Source organism: Chiloscyllium plagiosum, unplaced genomic scaffold (genome assembly GCF_037043375.1).
Source record: "Chiloscyllium plagiosum isolate Xiang-an unplaced genomic scaffold, Cpla_swu_hap1 HiC_scaffold_13, whole genome shotgun sequence".
NCBI classification, from domain to species: Eukaryota; Metazoa; Chordata; class Chondrichthyes; order Orectolobiformes; family Hemiscylliidae; genus Chiloscyllium; species Chiloscyllium plagiosum.
The window spans coordinates 61,522,856-61,545,220 of record NW_028270151.1 but is presented as its reverse complement, the minus strand read 5'-3'; the positions used below and the strand labels follow the sequence as shown (position 1 = coordinate 61,545,220).

Sequence of the window (22,365 nt, the reverse complement as noted above, 5' to 3'; positions counted from 1 at the left end):
TATCTACCTTTATGCATTTTAAGACCTCCTCTTGTGTAATGTGAACTCTTTTCAAGACATCACTATTTATTTCCTCAAGTTCCCTAGCTTGCACATCTTCCTCCACAGTCAATACTGATGCAGAATATTTATTTCGGATTTCACACTTCTCCAGTGTTTCCTGTACATACACAGCCTTGTTGATCTTTAAGGAGCCCTATCTTATCCCTAGTAACTCTTTTGCCCTTAATATGTTTGTGGAATCTCTTTGGATACTCCTTAACCTTATCTGCGAAAGCTATCTCATGTCCACTTCTTGCCTTCCTGATTTCCATCTTAAATGTACTCCTATAACCCCTATGCCCCTCAAGGGATTCATTTGACCCCAGCTATGTATACCAGACATATGCCTCTTCCTTTTCCTTGACTAGAGCCTCAATATCTCAGGTCATCCAGTGTTCCCTACTACTGCCAGCCTCGACCTTCACACCAACAGGAACATGCTGTTTCTGAATTGATGAGGTCAGAGTGCTGGATGTGTTCTATATGGACTTCAGTAAGGCGTCAACAAGGTTCCTCATGGTAGACTGGTTAGCAAGGTTAGATCACATGGAATACAGGGAGAACCAGCCATTTGGATACAGAATTGGCTCGAAGGTAGAAGGTAGAGGGTGGTGATGGAGGGTTGCTTTTCAGACTGGAGGCCCATGATCAACAGTGTGTCACAAGGATCCGTGCTGGGTCCACTGCTTTTCCTCACGTATATAAATAGTTTGGATATGAACATAGATGGTATGGTTAGTCAGTTTGCAGATGACACCAAAATTGGAGTTGTAGTGGACAGCAAAGAAGGTTACCGCAGAGTACAACAAGATCTTGATTAGATGTGCCAATGGGCTGAGGAGTGGCAGATAGAGTTTAATTTAGATAAATGTGAGTTGCTGCATTTTGGAAAAGCAAATCAGGGCAAGACGTATGCACGTAATGGTAAAATGTTGGGGAGTGTTGCTGAACAAAGAGACCTTGGAGTGCAGGTTCAAATTTCCTTGATAGTGAAGTTGTAGATTGACGGGATAATGAAGATGCTGTTTGGTATGCTTGCCTTCATTGTGAATTGAGTGTAGGAGTTGGGAGTTGAGAGTGTTTTGCTGGAAAAGTACAGCAGGTCAGGCAGCATCTGAGGAGCAGGAAAATCCATGTTTCGGCCGGAACCCTTCTTCAGGGATGAGGCTGGGAGCCTCCGGTGTGGAGAGATAAATGGGAGCGGGTTGGGGCTGGGGAGAAGGGAGCTGAGTGCATAATAGGTGGATGGAGGTGGGAGTAAAGGCGATTGGTCGGAGAGGAGGGTTGAGTGGATAGGTTGGAAGGAAGATTGACAGGTGGAACAGGTCATGAGGGCAGTGCTGAGCTGGAAGGTTGGAACTGGGGTAAGGTGGGGGAGGGGAACTGAGGAAACTGGTGAAGTCCACATTGATGCCCTGGGGTTGAAGGGTCCCGAGGTGGAAGACGAGGCTTCTTCCTCCAGGAGTCGGGTGGTGAGGGAGTAGCGGTAGAGGAGGCCCAGGATCTGCATGTCTTCTGCCGCGGGGTGGTAGAGTTGATTGGCGTGGGTGTCCTGGAGATGTTCTCTAAAGTGCTCTGCAAGAAGATGAACAGTCTCCCCAATGTAAAGGAGACTGCATCGGAAGCAACGGATTCAATAAATGATGTGTGGAAGTGCAGGTGAAACTTTTGGATTTGGAAGGCTCCTTTAGGGCCTTGGACGGAGGTAAGGGGGGAGGTGGGTACAGGTTTTGCAATTCCTGCGATGGCTCCTCTGCCCTGAAGCTGTTCAGCCACGTCCTCAAGCAGACTTGCTATCACAGCCACATTTCCTCCCTCAGTACTTGCCGACAGAACCATCTGATTCAAAGACCGTTCCCTCTGCGACTACCTGGTCAGGTCCACGCCCCCTAATAAGCCACCCTCCTCTCCTGGCATCTTCCCCTGCCACCGCTGGAATTGCAAATCCTGCACCCACCTCCCCCCTTACCTCTGTCCAAGGCCCCAAAGGAGCCTTCTACATCCATCAAGGTTTCACCTGCACTTACACACACATCACTTATCGTATCCGTTACTCCCGATGTGGTCTCCTCTACATTGGGGAGACTGGTCGCAATCTCGCAGAGTGCTTCAGAGAACATCTCTGGGACATCTATGCCAATCAACCCTACCATCCTGTGGCCGAACATTTCAATTCCCCCTCCCACTCTGCCAAGGACACGCAGGTCCTGGGCCTCTTCCATTGCCCCTCTCTTATCACCCGATGCCTGGAGGAAGAAAGCCTTATCTTCCGCCTCAGGACCCTTCAACCCCAGGGCATCAATGTGGACTTCACCAGTTTCCTCATTTCCCCTCCCCCATCTTACCCCAGTTCCAACCTTTCAGTTCAGCACCGCCCTCATGACCTGTTCCACCTGTCAATCTTCCTTCCCACCTATCCGCTCTGTCCTCTTCTCTGACCTATCACCTTTACCCCCACCTCCATCCACCTATTGCACTCTTAGCTACCTTCTCCCCAGCCCCAACCCGCTCCCATTTATCTCTCCACCCCCAAGGCTTTCAGCCTCATTCCTGATGAAGGGTTCTGGCCTGAAACAGCGATTTTCCTGCTTCTCAGATGTTGCCTGACCTGCTGTGCTTTTCCAGCAACGCACTCTCAACTCTGATATCTGGCATCTGCAGACCTCACTATCTCCTATAGGAGTTGGGAGGTCTTGTTGCGCAGTAGAGGACATTGCTTAGGCCACTTCTGGAATATTGTGTACAATTCTGGTCGACCTGCTTTAGAAAGGATGTTGTGAAACTTGAAAGGATTCTGGAATGTTGTCAGGGTTGGAGGGTTTGAGTTATAGGGAGAGCCTGAAGTGACTGGGGCTATTTTCCCTAGATCGCCAGAGGCTAAGGGGTGGCCTTCTAGAGCTTTATAAAATCATGAAGGGCATGGATAGAGTGGAAAGCCAAGGTCTTCTCCCCAGGTGGTGGAGTCCAAGACGAGAGGGCATAGGTTTAAGGTCAGAGAAGAAAAATGTGAAAGGGATCCAAGGGGCAACTTTTTCCCTGCACAGCGGGTGGTGCATATATGGAATTGGAAGCAGTGGAAGGTCGTACTATTACAATATTTAAAAGACATTTGGATGGGTATGTGAATAGGAAGAGTTTAGAGGGATATGGGCAAAATGCTGGGAAATGGGACTGGATTAATTTAAGATATCTGGTCGGCAAAGATGAGTTGGACTGAAGGGTCTGTTTCCATGCTGTACAGCTGTATGATGCTATCCAAACCCTAAGTAGTGTGGTAGTCCCAGTCTATGTTTGGAAAGATAAAATTCCCACCTGTTACAGCCTTTTCACTTCTCTGTGATCTACCCGTTTGCTCCTCAATTTCCCGCTGACTGTTGGGGGACCTGCAGTACATCACATCAAAGTAGTCATCCCCTTCTTATTTCTCAGTTTCACCCATATTGATTCACTGGATGATCCCCCAGGAATATCCTCTAAGTACTGTCATGATGTTTTCCAGAATCAAAAACACCACTTGCTCTTCGCATTTGTGTCCCTATCTATCCTTTCGATCATCTGTACTCTGCAACATTGAGCTGCCAGCCCTATCCCTCCCTCAGCCATGTTTCTGTAATAGGTATGATATCCCAGACCCATGTTCCCATCCATGTTCTGTGTTCATCTGCCTTACTCGTCAGATCTCTTGCATTAAAATAAATATAGTTTAATTCATCAGTCTTCCTCGTTCTCTGATTTACTGTTGTCTGCCTTGACTATTTAACTTGCTCTTTTTAACTTCAGTACCAGCCTCGTCCTTCTGTCCTGTGTCAGTACTGCTGAAGGTCTCCATTCCCCCCCCCCCCCTCAAGTAGCTCTAGCAAATCTCCTGCAAGGATATTGGTCCCCTTCCAGTTCAGGTGCAACCTGTCTTCCTTCTACAGGTCACTTCTACCCAGAAGAGAACCTAATGATCCAAAGTGAATGCAGATCAGATGTTCCCCTGATTGGAGAGTCTAGAATCATGGGGCACAATGTAAAAATTAGAGCGATGCCTTTTAGAACTGAAATAAGGAGTAATTGTTTAGATTAGCGGATGACTAATCTTTGGAATTCTCTACCCCAGAGGGTTTTGGAAGATCAGTCTTAGAGTATAATTTTCAATTCCTCTCTGATCACAGGAGAGCTGCCAAAGGACTGGAGGGTTGCTAATTTGATACCGTTATTCACGAAGGGAGTGATAAACTGTAAAACTACAAGCCAATCAGTCTAACCTCTGGTGGGGAAACTATTGAAAGAGAATTATTCTGCACTTGAAGAGACATGGATCAGTCAGCATGGTTTTGTTAAGGGAGGTCATGTCTGAACCAACTTGATTGGAGAGGTGACTAGGTATGTAGTTGAGAGTAATGCATTCGGTATAGTTTACTTTGACTTCATCAATTCTTTTGAAAACATCTTGCTCGGGAGACCGCTAGCAAAATTAAGAGCATATTGGTTCCAAGGAAATTTGGCTAATTGGATCCAGAATTTGGTGAGTGCCAGGAAACAGAGGAATGGTCAAGAGGTCTGACTGGCAAACTGTGTCCGTTGGGATTCCAGAGGGATCAGTTTTAAGACATTTGCTGTTTGTAGCGTATATAAACGTTTTACACATGGATATAGAAGGGTTGATCAGTAAGTTTATGGCTGACACAGAAGTTTGTCTGGTGGGAAATAGTGAGAAGAATAGTCTTCGAATACAGGAGGATATAAATGGTATAGTCGACTAGGGTAATCAATTACAAATGGAATTCTATTCACTAAAGTATGAAGTAATGCACTTAGAGTCATAGAGTGGTAGAGATGTACAGCATGGAAACCAACCCTTTGGTCCAACTCGTCCATCCTGACCAGATATCCCAACCCAATGTAATCCCAGCTGCTAGCACCTGGCCCATATCCCTCCAAACCTTTCTTATTCATATACCCATCCAGATGCCTTTTAAATGTTGTAATTGTACTAGCCGCCACCACTTCCTCTGGCAGACAATTCCACGCACATACCACCCTCTGTGTGAAAAAGTTGCCTCTTAGGTCTCTTTTATATCTTTCCCCTCTCACCCTAAACCTATGCCTTTAGTTCTGGATTCCCCCACCCCAGGGAAAAGACCTTGTCTATTTACCCTATCAATGCCCCTTGTGATTTTTAAACCTCTAAAAGGTCACCCCTCAACCTGTGATGCTCCTGGGTAAAACAGCCCTAGCCTATTCAACCTCTCCCTATAGCTCAAATCCTCCAACCCAGGCAACATCCTTGTAAATCTTTTCTGAACCCTTTCAAGTTTCACAGCATCCTTCCGATTGGAAGGAGACCAGAATTGTACACAATATTCCAAAAGTGGCCTAACCAATGTCCTGTACAGATGCAACACAACTTCCCAACTCCTGTACTTAATACTCTGACCAGTAAAGGAAAGCATACCAAATGCCTTCTTCGCTAACCTATCTACCTGTGACTCTACTTTCAAGGAGCTATGAACCTGTACTCCAAGGTCTCTTTGTTCAGCAATACTCCTTAGGGCCTTACCATTAAGTGTATAAGTCCTGCTAAGATTTGCTTTCCCAAAATGCAGCACCTCACATTTATTTGAATTAAACTCCATCTGCCACTTCTCAGCCCATTGACTCATCTGATCCTGTTGTAATCCAAGGTAACCTTCTTTGCTGTCCACTACATTTTCAATTTTGGTGTCATCTGCAAACTTAGTAACTATACCTCTTGTGCTCACATCCAAATCATTTATATAAATAACGAAAAGCAGTGGGCCCAGCACTGGTTCTTGTGGCACTCCACTAGTCACAGGCCTCCAGTCTGAAAAACAACCCTCCACCACCACCCTCTGTCTTCTACCTTTGAGCCAGTTCTGTATCCAAATGGCTAGTTCTCCCTGCATTCCATGAGATCTAACCTTGCTCACTAGGTTAGCAGGTCTCCCATGGGGAACCGTGTTGAACACCTTATTGAAGTCCATAGAAACCACTCTGCCCTCGTCAAGTCTCTTTGTTATTTCATCAAAAAATTCAATTAAGTTTTGAGACATGATTTCCCACACACAAAGCCATGTTGACTATCCCTAATCAGTCCTTGCCTTTCCAAATACATGTACATCCTGTCCCTGAGGATTCCCTCCAACAACTTGTTTACCACTGACTTCACGCTCACTGGTCTATAGTTCCTTGGCTTGTCATTACCACCTTTCTTAAATAGTGGCATCACGTTAGCCAACCTCCAGTATTCTGGCGCCTTACCTGTGACTATCGATGATACACATATCTCAGCAAGAGGCCTAGCAATCAATTCCCTCGCTTCCCACAGAGTTCTAGCATGCACCTGATCAGGTCCTAGGGATTTATCCACTTTTATGTGTTTCAGCATCCAGTACTTCCTCTCTGTAATATGGACATTTTTCAAGATGTCACCTCTATTTCCCTACGTTCTATATCTTCAATGTCCTTTTCCACAGTAAACACTGATGCAAAATACTCGTTTGGTATCTCCCCTATCTTCTGTGGCTCCACACAAGTGCAAGAGTAATATGGATATAGAATAGGTGTTAATGGCAGGTGTGTTATGGACCAAGCCAGACCCCGCTCAAAACATTTCAAGAAAGTAATGCAGACTCTAACTTTGCTCATTGTTTTAAGCAGTTGTACATTGGATATTCCAGGAGAGATGCAGCTGGTCAAACCACTTTGTTTTAAACAAAACAGAATTTATTTAAAAGATTACTGAAACACAAACAAAAGAGAACAGAATACCGAGTCTCTTAACCTATCTGAAAACCCAACAGACTACAGATTCTGCCTCAGGCAAAAGGCTTTTAAGTTTAAAAAAAAGACTTGTACAATGAAAGGGGTGTGGCCAGTTCATCCAGCTCAGCTTTACTCTGGTTTGGTTTGGTTTTAGCACAGTAGAGTTGAAAAAGCTGCTGGACCTCAAAGAAACAGGTCCAGGCTGATCCTCCTCTCTCTGGCTTCTCTCCTGTGAAACCTGGGTTTGATTTAACCTTTTGTGCTAAGGAGTGTTATGGGGTTTGTTGCAAGTATTGGGAACAGCATCATTAAACTGGGATAGTCTGTTGGGCTTTTGGATAGGTGATGTTATTCGGTATTCTGTTCTCTTTTGTTTGTGTTTCATTCGGTAATCTTGTAAATAAATTCTGTTTTGCTTAAAACTAAGTGGTTTGACCAGCTGTATCTCTCCTGGAATATCCACTGTACACCTGCTTAAAACAACTAGCAAAGTTAGGGTCTGGCTTTCATGAAATGTTTTGAGTGGGGTCTGGCCTGGTCCATAACACATCTGCCATTAACACCTATTCTACATCCATATTACTCTTGTACTATCGTTAGCACTCCCTTTGTCTTTTGCTTTGGCACCCTCAACATCTGTTTTGCTCACTCTTCTTCCCCCTTTGTCAGCAGAATTAAAACCATAGACTTTCAGCCTCTTTCGGTTCTAAAGAACAGTCGTAATGGCCTCCAAACATTAAATCTCTTTCTGTCTCCACAAGTGCTACGAGACCAAATGAGTTTCTCCAGCACAGTTTTTAAAATCTGATTTACAGCATCTGCAGTTGTTTGCTTTTACTTTAAGGGTTCTATTTTGAACTGAAGAAAGTTATACACTGGGGGTTCCACTGTTGCTTTTCTTGATGTATATGTATTAGTGACCTTGTCTTAGGTGTGCAGGGTGCAATTTCAAAATTTGCAGATGGAAGTTCAAACTTTAAATTATGATGAAGAGGACAGAAATGGGCATGTGCACTGGACTGATGTGGCAGATTAAATTTACCGCCAAGAAGTGTGCAATGATACTTTTAGGTTAGAAGAATGATGAAAGGTAATGCAAGTTAAAGAGTGAACTTCTAAAGTGAGTAAAGCAAGACTTCTAAAGTGAGTAAAGCAACAATGGGACCAATAAATATATGTGCGTACATCATTAAAGATAGCAGTGCAGGTATAGAAAATAGTTTAAAGATATATATGTGATGCTGGGCTATATGAAAAGAATCATGAGTACAAAAGCAGAGACGTCATAATGAACTTTAATCAAACATTGGTTCAGCATCATTGGTATTGCATTCAATTCTGAATGCCACACTGGAAGAAGGTGTGATGGTATTAGAGGCATTACAAAAAAGATTTAAGAGCATTCCAGAGATGAGGAACTTCAACTTCAGGATGGAACAGAAAATCTGGGGTTGTTCTCCTTGATGAAGGAAAGGTTTGGAAGGGATTTGATGGATGTGTTCATAGCTGTAAGACATCCAGATGGAGTAAATAGGAAGAAACTGTTGGTATTGACAAAAGAATTCAAGAATTAGAGAAGATTGTTTTATTTTGTCATTCAATTCAAATCACTGTCAACATGAGGCAAAGCTATATATGCAACAACTGGTGAGGGTCTGAGAATGTGCTGAAGATAGATTTGCTTGTGACTTTGAAAAGGAAGTTGAACAAGTACCTGAATTGAAGTAAAATTGCACATTATGGGGAAGAGTAATGGAGTGAGACTAACTAAATTGCTCTTGTAGAGTTGTCATGAACTGGGAGAACTAAATGGCCTTCTCCTGTGCTAGAACTGTTCTGTGATACTTTTACTTTGGCACCGTTAACATCTATTCTTGCTCATCCTCCCCCTTTCTCTGCAGTATCTTTTATTACTTAAGTCTTCAATATAAATGAAAACTGTTATCCACAAGTAGAGAGGTCATAAAGACTAGGAGAAAGTGAGGACTGCAGTTGCTGGAGATCAGAGTCGAGAGTGTGGTGCTGGAGAGCAGGTCAGGCAGCGTCCGAGGAGCAAGAGAATCGAAGTTTTGGGCATTAGGAATCATAGGTCATTAAGATTGATCAGCTATCTATAAAGTCCAAACAATGCAGAACTTATGGTATTTATCTATGTACAAAGAAAGAAAATATTAATGAGTTTATACTAATCATTGTTACTTTCCTGCAATGTCTGAAAGTACTCCAAAATTTCTCCTGTGGTGGTGTTTATTGACACATAGCAAGTAGGTTTCATAATCTTGCAGCTGTGATAAATCTAGAATCTGTGTCAGAATAGTCAAAGTAGCAATGCAAAAGTTAGTACAGGAGCAGTTAAACTCTCCTTTCTTATTCAGTCTGCTTACATGCCTGGAAGTGATGCCCTTTAAGAAGTACAAGGGCATTGTGTTATGGGACACATTCCAAATATCCTATCTCTGCCAGATTCTTTTCTAGACTTCACAACCAGCTGTCATGATTCCATCATAGAAGTTCTGTGGAATTTTGGGCTCTTACACTCTCTGAGTTACAGATTATTTCCCATTGTTGACAACATAGTACTTGGCTAACCTGTTCCCAGTTGTGTGTTAAAACCATTTTTGAATTTGTTCGGATATATATGTAGTCAGGTTCAGCCACATGTTTTCAATGAAAATGTAATTTATTTCTTAGTGCCTGTCTATCAATCCTCAAATCATATTAATGGCTTGCATGATGGGGGTGAGTTGGAAAATTTGCTTTTTGGGGAGTTATTGGCAAATTGTCTATTTTTAATGACATGGCTCATTTGAGTATTATTGCTTGAGAATGGCAAAAAATGAAACTTGCATTTGAATATCTCAAATTGTAAAAGCAAATTTAATTTTAATGTATCCTATGCATTCACGATAGTTCAAGATCCAGACATCGCCAGCGGTCCCACAGTCGAAGCAGTGAACAATCAAGCCGCAGACGAAGTTACAGTCACAGCAGATCTAGAGAAAGAGAAAGAGGAAGAGAAAGACGAAAAGCCAGAGACAAAGGACGAGAAAAGGACCGGGAGAAAGAAAAACAGAGGGAATCAAGAAGTGATAAAAAAGGGTAAGACAGGATTTATACTTAAAAATGCCTGATAATGTTTTATTAATTTGAATGATCTTCAATCAGGAATAACTGCAAAAATGGTTTGTGTTCATCTTGTTTAGTAGTCCTAGTAAAATATCTGTAAAAGTTGTAAAATTTGCTTTGTTTATAAAACATAATATAAATGATTAAGTGTGAGAATTATATTTTTGCTAAAACCTGAGCATCTTCATGCCGTAAGTTTCCAAGTGTTATCATTTCTTATTCTTTAAACAAAGCTTGTTATTTAAATGAAACAAAAGTTAGAAATTAAGTAACATTTAATTATATCTTATTCAATTTGACTAACTTCTGTTCTTAGTATGTTTTCCTGTTTAAACCATACTATTCACAAGAATCTCAAAATACAATGAAACTTACTATTTGTATTTCAAGGTTTGGGAATGATTTAAAAACATTTCAATATTTTAATTCAATACACAGCTTTTCTTTTGTATTCCATAATGAAGTGGGTCCTTTCATTGAAAAGCTCATGTAACTTTGGCATCTGAAGGAAAAAAAGTAAAACTGACTTTTCATTTGTCATCAAATAGTGCTCATGTTTTTCTACCATTTATTAATTGAAGTCTTTAAAACTGCATTTCTAAGACTGATGATTTCTATTCCAGGATATTTAAAACAGTTAGAGAGAAAAGTGCAGGCAGGATAGTCCTATATTTCCAAAGTCTGTGGCATTCTGGATTGGAAAATTGCAATTATTACTCCATTACTTAAGGAGGTATGGTAATAGTTTTCAGATCAGGTGAACAATTGTGCAGAAGTTACTGGAGCCTGGCGTTGGACAGAATTTCTGAGCATTTGGATAATATGACCTAAAAGAAAATAGCACACATTTTTACAATTGTGATTTTGAATAAATAAGTACTTTTTGGATGTTTCGAAGGCATTTGATGAAGGGCATGTTGAAAGTATTAACATGTAATCAGTTGTGGAGGGATCTGCACTTCAGTCTAATTTTTTTTAAAACTGGTGTGGATGTTGGAAATAGTACATTTTCCTTCAAACTTGGTTATGGATTTGTAGAGTGCCTGATGCATAAAATTAAGTATTTTGATTAAACCACTCATCTGTTTGTTTTCTCTCTATCAGTTCAAATGTGTGTAGATGAAAGAAGTCATTGTCATAACTTCTACTGCTTACTGTTTAGAACACATGAATTTGTTTGTTTCTCTGCATTTAAGACATTTTTGAAAGAAAAATATTTAAGAATGAATGAATTGGTCCTTTTTTAAAGAGGATTCATGTACAGAACTTGGAGGTTTGCACCCACACATCATTGAAGTTGGCAGGAAATATTGTGGCGAGGGATCCTTGACTTTGTATGTAAAGGCATGGTGTGTGCAAAAAGCAAACAAATTATGTTGTATGCTTCTGAATTGCTGGTTAGACCTCACCTGAAGTAGCATGTCAAATTATGATCACCACATTTCAGGAATGCTGTCAGAACCTTTCAAATTGTTTAGAGGAGACTTAGGATGATTTTACCAAGGCATTTTGTATGTGTGAGAGAAGTGATTGTTCTTTTTATAGCAAAGAAGGTTCATAAGAGATTTAGTAGAGGTATTCAAAATGGTGAAGGTTTTGAATAAAGAAGTACTTTTGTACTGACAGGAGGGTGGGAACTAAATAATGGGAAAAAAGTACAGTTGGGATTTTATTTCTTTGAACAGTGAGTTGTTACAGTATGGAATGCTGATGGAAGCATATTCAAAATAATCTTTTGAAACTGAATTACGTGTCCAATTAACAAAATAGAAATTTGCAGGGTATTTGCAAAAGATTTCTTTTAAAAGATCCAGTTTAGATACAGAAGGGCAAGTGGTTTTCTTCCCTGCTGAATAGTTCTTTGTGAACTGATCTCCTCCTGCTATTTCATACGTTGTTTAACCGTATCATTTGTTTGCTGCAGTTTGAAATGCAGTATTCCTTAACACTGTAGATTGCATGATCAAGTTAACCTTAATGAAGTTTTTATTTTAAATAATGTATTTCGGGATGAGTGTTGATAAACACTTCAATTTAAACATTAAGTTCATAAACAATGACTTGCAAGAGTCAGTAGCTTCTGAATAAGTATTATGGGGTGTTAGGAAATGTACAATAGTTGCGTAAGTCAAAGATGAATACTTGATTTCTTGATTTGCAATGACTGAGCAATTTTTGCTTTTAAATTATTTAAATAACTGGGAACTTCCCAAACAAAATTCACAGAAATGTGAGGGAAAATGCACCTTTTGTGGCTTTATGCTGAATGCATATAGTTTTGCTTTCAAGTCAACAGACAGGACTTCTTTGGGCTGAGTTTTCTTTTGCTGTTTTTAGTAAATGTGAGAGGACATCCTAATGATTCTACATCTTAAAAAAAATAGCTTCTGAAATTTAATATAACCTTTATTTATTGCACATCAGATGGTATTGTACATCAAAACATTTGTGTGATGATCAATGTGCTTTAAATATCTATTAAAGCGTACAGACTAAAGTTGTCACTAGGACACCAGTGTATGATTTTACATTTCTTCTTTAGTTTTATCAAAATTTTGACAGGATATGTTTTTTGAACAAATAATGTGCAGAGTTTTCAGTTTGTCAGCATCTTTGAAATACAGCAGCCTGTCATTTGCTCTGTATTCTTTCCTCCCCACCTCTACTCATTTTCATTCTCTCTCCTCCCCCCAAACAACTTCTCCAACCACACACACACAACTGGCATCCCATGATGCAGGAACTTATTATGTTAATTTCTCATCATTAACATACAGGTTACAGAGTTCTGCTGCATGAAGCATGCACAGAACCTCTTTTAAGTGTCTGTTCAGATCAAAGCAAGCTTATGTGATTTCTGTTGTCTTGACACCTAACTGTGTGGTGTTGTTTTCATTAAACATTTATCACAGTTCCAATGTGACAGCAGGCAACATTGGGTTTGAGTAACGTGTTTTCATGCAAAATTTATTGGAGAAGACTAGATATTGTAAAGAAGATCTTGTTGCCTTTCACTGGAGGCAAAAGGGTAAACAGTTGATTGGAAGGAAGGTAGTTATATCTTTGACATGGCACAATAATGGTTTCATTTGACAGGGTCAGAAGAAAACAATGGAAATATTAAATGGCTTGTTGACTTTTGATATACAAGTATATGCTGTAGAAATTCAACTATTTATAATAATTGGAATTCAGAATATTTGTTAAAGTTTATTTCAGTTATTTCTATGATACGGAACCCCTTCACATAGCTTTATATATATATTTATTTATAAGTTTTCCTGGAATCATTTAAAAGCTGATATCTGGGAAATGAATTTGCATATAACACTTGCAGAGTTACCAACTTTTGCTTTCTGTTTTAATTTCATGTCACATAATCTATGTTATTAAAAATAAAAAAAAGCAAAATGAGTTTAAATAGCTATGCTTTGGAGGAGAGTGGTGAGGAAATGGCATGTTGGAGACAGAATTGTAAGTGAAAATAGAAGGTACAACATTGTTTTTGAAATATTGTCAAAGGAGTAAAGTTTTTTTTACCAGTGGTTTTTTTTGGCTTATGCCTGTTTTGCATATATTCCTGATTAAGGGCTTATACCCGAAATGTCTACTGTCTTGTTCCTTGGATGCTGCCTGACCTGCTGTGTCTTTGAGGAGAAAGTGAGGTCTGCAGACGCTGGAGATCAAAGCTGAAACTTTATTGCTGGAACAGCACAGCAGGTCAGGCAGCATCTAGGGAACAGAAGATTCGACGTTTCGGGCACATGCCCTTCTTCAGGAATGAGCAGAGAGTGTTCAGCAGGAGAAGATAAAAGGTAGGGAGGAGGGACTTGGAGGAGGGGCGTTGGAAATGTGATAGGTGGAAAGAGGTCAAGGTGAAGGTGATAGGTCAGAGTAGGGTGGAGGCGGAGAGGTCAAGAAGAAGACTGCAGGTCAGGAAGGCGGTGCCGGGCTGGAGGGATTCGGCTGAGACAAGGTGGGGGGAGGGGGGATGAAGAAACTGGTGAAGTCCAAGTTCATCCCCTGTGGTTGGAGGGTTCCCAGTCGGAAGATAAGACGCTCCTCCTCCGACCGTCGCGTTGTTGTGGTTTGGCGGTGGATGAGTCCAATGACCTGCATATCCTCGGTGGAGTGGGAGGGGGAGTTGAAATGCTGTGCTACAGGGTGATTGGGTTGGTTCGTCCGGGTGGCCCAGAGGTGTTCCCAGTCGGAAGATAAGACGCTCCTCCTCCGACCGTCGCGTTGTTGTGGTTTGGCGGTGGATGAGTCCAATGACCTGCATATCCTCGGTGGAGTGGGAGGGGGAGTTGAAATGCTGTGCTACAGGGTGATTGGGTTGGTTCGTCCGGGTGGCCCAGAGGTGTTCCCAGTCGGAAGATAAGACGCTCCTCCGCCCTTGAGCCCCGCCCCTCCAACCGCCACCAGGACAGAACCCCACTGGTCCTCACCTACCACCCCACCAATCTCCATGTACAGCGCATCATCCGCCGTCACTTCCGCCACCTCCAAACGGACCCCACCACCAAGGATATATTTCCCTCCCCTCCTCTATCAGCTTTCCGTAGAGACCACTCCCTCCGCGACTCCCTTGTCAGATCCATACCCCCCACCAACCCAACCTCCACTCCCGGCACCTTCCCTTGCAACCGCAGGAGGTGCAACACTTGCGCCCACACCTCCCCCCTCACTTCTCTCCAAGGCCCCAAAGGAAACTTCCATATCCGCCACAGATTCACCTGCACCTCCACCCACATTATCTACTGCATCCGCTGCAGCCGGTGTGGCCTCCTCTATATTGGGGAGACAGGCCGCCTACTTGCGGAGCGATTCAGAGAGCACCCGGACGAACCAACCCAATCACCCTGTAGCACAGCATTTCAACTCCCCCTCCCACTCCACCGAGGATATGCAGGTCATTGGACTCATCCACCGCCAAACCACAACAACGCGACGGTCGGAGGAGGAGCGTCTTATCTTCCGACTGGGAACCCTCCAACCACAGGGGATGAACTTGGACTTCACCAGTTTCTTCATCCCCCCTCCCCCCACCTTGTCTCAGCCGAATCCCTCCAGCCCGGCACCGCCTTCCTGACCTGCAGTCTTCTTCTTGACCTCTCCGCCTCCACCCTACTCCGACCTATCACCTTCACCTTGACCTGTTTCCACCTATCACATTTCCAACGCCCCTCCTCCAAGTCCCTCCTCCCTACCTTTTATCTTCTCCTGCTGAACACTCTCTGCTCATTCCTGAAGAAGGGCATGTGCCCGAAACGTCGAATCTTCTGTTCCCTAGATGCTGCCTGACCTGCTGTGCTGTTCCAGCAATAAAGTTTCAGCTGCTGTGTCTTTCCAGCGTCACAATTTTTGATGAGATTTTATCTGGCTACTTAAAGAAAAGTACTAAATGTGATGATCATTTTGGTGGTGATGGTGGGAGTAGATTGCATTTATTCTGCCTTCTGTTCATAAATAGAATAGCCTTCTGTACCATGGATGAGGCCAGTTTTCTGGGCAGGCTGGGGGTTTTCTCCTTGAAACAGAGTAGGCCTATGGAAGATTTAATTGTGGTGTTCAAAATCATGTAGGACTTTTATCAAGTAAATAAAGAGAAATCATTTTCTGTGGATTTACTCCAAGGGAATTGCAGTGACTCAAGAAAGGAACACACCACCATCTCCTAAGGACAGTTAGAAATGGGCAACAAGTGATGGCATTACCAGTGAAACAATAAAATGAATGTGAAGCCATGGAACAGGGTCTCTGAGAGGGATAGATACTTATTTGTCATAGAAAAGTTATAAATGGTAAAAGGCAATTTCAAAGATTATTAACACTTCAGGAAAAGTATTTTAATGCAACATCTATAGTGACCATATAGATAGGTTAGTGAAAAGAAAAATAAACTTTGTATGATGGCCAAGGCACCTGAATGCTATGATGGTAGATTGTAGATCCTTATGGAAGATGACCTGGAAGGTCCCTCTGGTTAAGTGGGATGAATAGAATTGATGTTATAATAAGATCAAGATCTTCTTGAATATTGGAGCAGGCCTGAAGGTCAAGTGGCCTACTCTTGTTTCTTGTTCGCTTGTATGACCTGAATGACTTTGAATGACTGCTTTAAAACTTGCAGACTAGTATCTAGTTATATTGGACCAGGCTTACTGACTTTCCCAAATGTCAATTTCCTCCTTAAGATAGAGTCTTATGATTTGCAGTGGGGCCGAGAGTCCGTTAAGGAGAGCAGGAGTTCAAGAGCTTCTGCTTTCGGAATTGTCCAACAACATTGAACACATTTATGCTGTTCTGGATGAGATTGAGCATTGCAGGATGGATGAGCTAACTGACTATTCCATTATCGTACAGGAGGCCATTCAAGTGAGGAACAGAAAATGAATGAGGTAGTAGATCATAAGATCTTAAGAAATAGGAACAGGAGTAGATTATTGGGCCCCTTGAGCCTGCTCAGTCATATAACAGGATCATAGTTGACCTGACGTTCCTCACGTCCATTTTCTTGCCCTTTCCCCATAACTCTTGATTCCCCCAACTGATCAATAACCCATCTAAACCTTAAATATACACAAGAACTCTGCCTCCACAGCACTTTGTGGCAAGGAACTCCAAAGACACTCAACTGTCTGAGAAGTAAAATGGCATAGTATAATTAAAGAGGTAGGCATTGTTTTGTACAATCAAGAATGTAAATCTGGAAGGCAATGTTGTCTACCTGGTCTCAGACTCTGCACAGGGCTGAACAAAAATTCAGAGTGGAAGAGGGAAAATCTATTTGTTGTGGTCCTCAAGTAGTACCAATGACTCAGACAGAATAATGAAAAATGTTCTGCATAGTATGAGGAGCTAATTCAAAGAGTAGAGCATTAAGGGTAATAATCTCTGAATTATTAACTGAGCCACATGTCAATTGACAGAGAGCACTTAAGATGAATGAAATTAATACATGGCTGAAAGTCTGGTGTGAGAGAAGTAGGTTCTACTGCATGGGGCTCTGACATCAATTCTGGGGAAAGTGGGATCTGTATCATTGGGACAGTCAGCACCTGATACTTGCTGGGGCCAGTGTTCTAGCAGACCAGGAGTAGAGAGGGTTTAAAATGAAACAGTGAGAGGGAGGGATCAAGTTTTGGTAGATGTAGCAAATCAAAATCAAAGGATGGAGTCAAGGAAGGAGAACAAAGTATAAAAGTAGGAAATAAAGGACAGAGAAGAGCTGGAAGGCACAAAGAGGATAAACATAAGAATGCATTCAAGACTAGATGTAAGAAAGATAACAAAAACACAAAAGTAAAGGCTCTATATCTGAACGTGCATAGTTTTCATAACAAAGCCAACAAACTGTACGCATTTAAGTAAGTTAGTTTGACTTGATAGGCATTTGAGCCACTTGAGAAAGGATGTACTAGCACGAGAGGGGGTGCAGAGGAGGCTGATTCCGGAGTTGAGTGAGTTGGCTTATGAGGAAAGACTGAGTAGACTGGGATTATATTCATTGGAATTTAGAAGAATAAGGGGCGTTCTTATAGAAACATATAAAATTATGAAGGGAATAAATAAGATAGAAGTAGAGAGGATATTTTGCACTGGCGGGTGAAACTCTGACAGGAGAGCATAGCCTCAAAATTAGGGGGAGCAGATTTGGAATGCATTGAAGAGGAACTTCTTCACCTAGAGGGTTGTGAATCTGCGGAATTCCCTGCCCAGTGAAGTGGTTGATGCTTCCTCAGTAAATGTTTTTAAAGCTAAGATAATTTTTTGAACAGTATAGGAATTAAGGGCTATGGTGAGAGGGTGGATAAGTGGAGCTGGGGCCAACAAATGATCAGAAATGATCTTATTGAATGGCAGAGCAGATGGGATTCAATTCCAATCTGTTTAATCTTTGCTGATAACACAATCCCACTCTGCTTGGGATCATCTCAGTGAACCTTCTCTGAATTGCCTCCAGTGAAACAATATATTTTCTTACATAAGGAGATCAAAACTGCTCTCAGTACTCCAAATGTAGTCATGCCAGCTCATTTTACAGATGCAACAAGATTCCCCTTCTCTGATACTCCAACCTCCTTGAAATAAAGACTAACATTCAGATTGTAAGTTTGCTAGCTGAACTGGTAGATTTGTTCTCAGACATTTCGTCATTATGCTAGGTGAAGTGCTGGTATTCTGTCCCGCTTGCTATTTATGTGTCTTGGTTTGTTGTGGTGGGTGATATCACTTCCGGTTCTTTTTCTGAGATATTGGTAAATGGGATCCAAATCAATATGTTTGTAAATGGAATTCCGGTTTGAATGCCAGGCCTTGAGGAATTCCCATGCGTGTCTTTGTTTAGCCTGTCCCAGCATGGATGTATTGTCCCAGTTGAACTGGTGTCCTTCTTCGTCTGTCCATATGGATACTCGCGATAGTTGGTCATGTCTTTTGGTGGTTAGTTGGTGCTCATGTATCCTAGTCGCTAGTTTGCTGCCCATCTGTCCAATGTAATATTTGTTACAGTCCATGCAGGGTATTTTGTATATGACATTCGTTCTGCTGGTTGGTGGTATGGGATCCTTTATATTCATCAAGAGCTGTTTCAGTTTGGTGATAGATTTGTGAGCTACCATGATGACTAGGGGCCAGAGTAGTCTGGTCATCATCTTTGAGGTGTCTTTAATGTATGGCAGGATGGTGAGAGTCTCTGGATGTGTTTTGTCTTCTTGTTTAGGTCTGTTATGTAGGAATTGGCAGACTGTGCTTATTGGGTACCCTTTGTTCCTGAATACATTGTATAAGTGCTCTTCCTTGGCTTCCCTTAGCTCTTCTGTGCTGCAGTGTGTTGTAGCTAGGCGTCTAGGCATCATAGCACACAAACCTACCACCAGACTGAAACAGTTCCTGATGAATTTAAAGGACCCCATTACAACAACCAGCAGAACGCATGTCATATACAAAATACCTTGCATGAACCAAGACACGCAAATAGCAGGTGGGACAGAACACCAACCCTTCAGCGGAGGCTCACTGATGATACCTAGCATGGTGACAAAACGTCTGAGAACAAATCTTCGAGCTCAGCGAGCAAACTTACAACCTGATTCACACCCTGAGCTACAAATCTTCTCCAAAATTGCAGCCAGCATTTAATTAGCCTTCCTGACTTGCTACACCTGTGTGCTAGCTTTGTATGTTTCATGTACAAGTCATCCCAATTTCCTTTGTGTTGCAGCTTTCTGCAATTTTTATCCTTTTGAATAATTATTGTTCTTTTGTTTTGCCTTCCAAAATAAAGCAATTTCACACTCTCTCACATGATACACCATTTGCTAACATTTTTGCCCACTTACAATCAATATCTCTCTAAACTGTATGTTTCCCTCTTGCAACCTACCTTTCCACTTATTTTTGTGTCCCCCAGTTAGGGGAACCCAGTACATCACTACAAAAGACAAAACTGAAATATTTGTGCCAATCTTCAGCCAGAAGTGTTGAGTAGATGGTGCACCATCTATTTTTGAGATCCCCAGCATCAAAGATGCCAGTAATCAGTCAGTTTTATACGGTCCACATGATATCGAGAAGCAGCTGACTGCACTGGTTGAAATTATAAGCTCTGATGACGTCTCAGCAATAGTACTGATCACTTATTATCCAGAACTAACTGTGCCTGTAATGAAGTTGTTCAAATATTGGTATGACACTAGCATTTCCCTGACACTGCAAAACATAGCTCATTTACAAACCAGTAATATCTCAAATAATTATTTTAAATATTAGTGGAGTCATTATATTTCAAAAGCCCTTAACTAAAACTGTTTCCCATAAATTAACTTGTAGTTGCTAATACCAAATCCTTATGAAATGCAGTGATATATATCAACTTACACACATTTGTACAAATACGCAAGATGTCCCTTGCATCTTATGCTGCTTGAACAAGGCATTTGTTAGTCATCTATCCATTCCACTTGTCATATCTGATAGTTACCTGCTGTTATAAAAATTGGGGAGAAAAATTGAACTGGATCATGTTAATTTTGATCATAGCAGTGCTGCGTGAATTTTTGAGAGCTGCAGAAATCCAGTTAGTGTGAGCTGTAATCTCTTTACAGCGCAAGAATAGTCATGGTACTGTTCAGATCCCCTGGAGACTCTATGCTGCAAAGATGAATAGTTCACCAACGATAATAATCCAACACAAAATGAAAAGAATAATTTGGTCTGCTAATACACAAACAAGTAGAAGCCGCTGGGAGCTTTTGGACTATGCTTATAACCAACTGCTAGATATTGAGTTGACCCTTTACTGTTGGACATTAAATTATTTTTTCAAATTAATATGAGCAGCAATTTACTTAGCAATGTGATTTGTCTTTCTGAAAATAAAATGGAATTACTTTCCTTAATATATTACCATAATGTCAATATTTTCTTTCCTACTATTTCTCTCTCATTCTCAGCTCTCTTTCCTGCAGTTGTGTAATCACTGGTCAACTTTGAGTATCTCATACAAGTGGAGGTTGTTCTTGTCGAAATCTTGACTTTGAATATTGATAGTTTATTTGGCTGCAGCAGTTTTGCTAACTGTGATCTTGTGCTTGTCTGGTTTGTTGACAAGTGCATACCTTGATCCATTTCCAGGATAGTGATCAAAAGCAGGAAGGCCAACTGATTATTTTTTACTGGACCTGGGGCAATAAGATCAGCTAAACATCAGTATTCCCCATCTGGTTGAAATCAAGTAACTTGGTACAAATAAAAACAGGTCGAGAAAAATTAAGTAGGAACTTTTTGAAGGTGAGTCATATTGGACTCAATGTTATCTTTGTTTCTCTCCCTGTAAAGGTGCAGCCAATTATAGACATTTTGATCATTGAAATTATAAGCATTTTCACAATTTCACTATAAAAGACACAAGACCTGGTTACAGAGCAACACAAACAAGTCTTTTTTAAAATCTGCATGATTACAACCAGTACATCTCTCAGTCATCAACCAATATATAGAAGAGAAAAATAATTGGAACAATGTTCATCACAATTTTCTTTAAACACAGCCTGAACAGGCAAACAGGCAGAAGAAGTGTTCAGTTGAGTACTATGATCATGCAAGCTCCTCAACTGGGCTGAATTGTTTGAAGAAGCAAATGCTCACTTTTATTGCCATATTTATTCTCGGTGCAGAAATATTGAAAATAAATGTCTGTGCAAAAGTCAGCTTGTATGCAGATAAAATTATCCCGTTGAGCGAAAACGTTTTGTCATTTCCCCTCCAAATGAATTCTAAATCTTAGCAGGTTCAGATGACCCTTGTCAAGCCAGTGTTTCAATAGAATTGTATGTTGCGTTGAGTTCTGTACAATGCAAAGTGAAAGAACAAAATAAAATAACAGTTTGTGGCTTAGCAGCTGCATAGACTGCAAAGTTCAGTCCCTGATCTTGGTTGAATTTTTGGTCTTCAGCAGCATAGCATTTGGTTCTAGTCAATGGAGTGCAGAAATTGGCCAGATTAGTGATTCCTTCTGGAAAAGCAATCATTAAGGGCAGCATTAGGCCCAACTCTGATTTTGCCTGGAGTCAAGTAGATAGCTGTCATAACTGCTTCATTTTGTAGTTCAAGTCTTAGAGATGTACAGCATGGAGACACATCCTTCGATCCAACTTGTCCATGCTGACCAGACATCCTAAATAAATCTAGTTCTATTTGCCATTATTTGGCCCATATCCCTCTCAACCCTTCCTATTCATTTGCGCATCCAGATGCCTTTTAAATGTTGTAATTGTACCAGCCTGGATCACCACCTCTGGCAGCTCATTCCCCACACACACCACCCTCTGCGTGAAAACATTGTCCCTCAGGTCCCTTTTAAATCTTTCCCCTCTCACCTTAAACCTATGCCGTCTAGTTTTAGACTCCTCTACTGTGGGGAAAAAAAGACCGTGGTTATTCACCCTATTTATGCCTCTCATGATTTTATAAACCTCAGTAAAGTCACCTCTCAGTCTCCGAAGCTCCAAGGAAAATAGTCCCAACTTATTGAGCCACTCCCTATTGCTCAAAGCTCCAACCCTCGCAACAGCATTGTAAATCTTTTCTAACCCTTTCAGGTTTTGCAATATTCTTTCCATAGCAGGAAGACTAGAATTGAAGTCAGTATTTCAAATGTGGCCTAACCAATGTCCTATACAGCCACAACATGACATCCTAACTCCTATATGAATTTCATTGACCAATAAAGGGAAGTGTACCATGTGCCACCTTCAACACCCTGTCTACCCACAACTCCACTTTCAAGGAACTATAAACCTGCAACCCAAGGACCTTACAAGTATATAAGTCCTGCCCTGACTTGCCTTTCCAAAATGCAACACTTCACATTTCTCTAAATTAAACTCCACTTGCCACTCCTCTGCCAATTTGCCCATTTGA

The 22,365-nt window shown here is 41.4% G+C and overlaps 1 protein-coding gene across 9 annotated transcripts in view; it reads left to right on the top strand.

Moving 5' to 3' along the window:
• Positions 1 to 22,365, top strand: part of rsrc1 (arginine/serine-rich coiled-coil 1) — a 480,289-nt gene that overhangs the window by 111,587 nt on the left and 346,337 nt on the right. For 8 of the 9 annotated variants that reach the window (XM_087993658.1, XM_087993663.1, XM_087993660.1 and 5 more), the window contains one exon: positions 9,724 to 9,912. The exons of the other annotated variant lie outside the window; for it this stretch is intronic. In XM_087993658.1, coding sequence (XP_087849784.1) covers positions 9,724 to 9,912 — 189 coding nt within the window. The remainder of the gene's footprint in view (positions 1 to 9,723; positions 9,913 to 22,365) is intronic. 9 annotated transcript variants of the gene reach the window in all.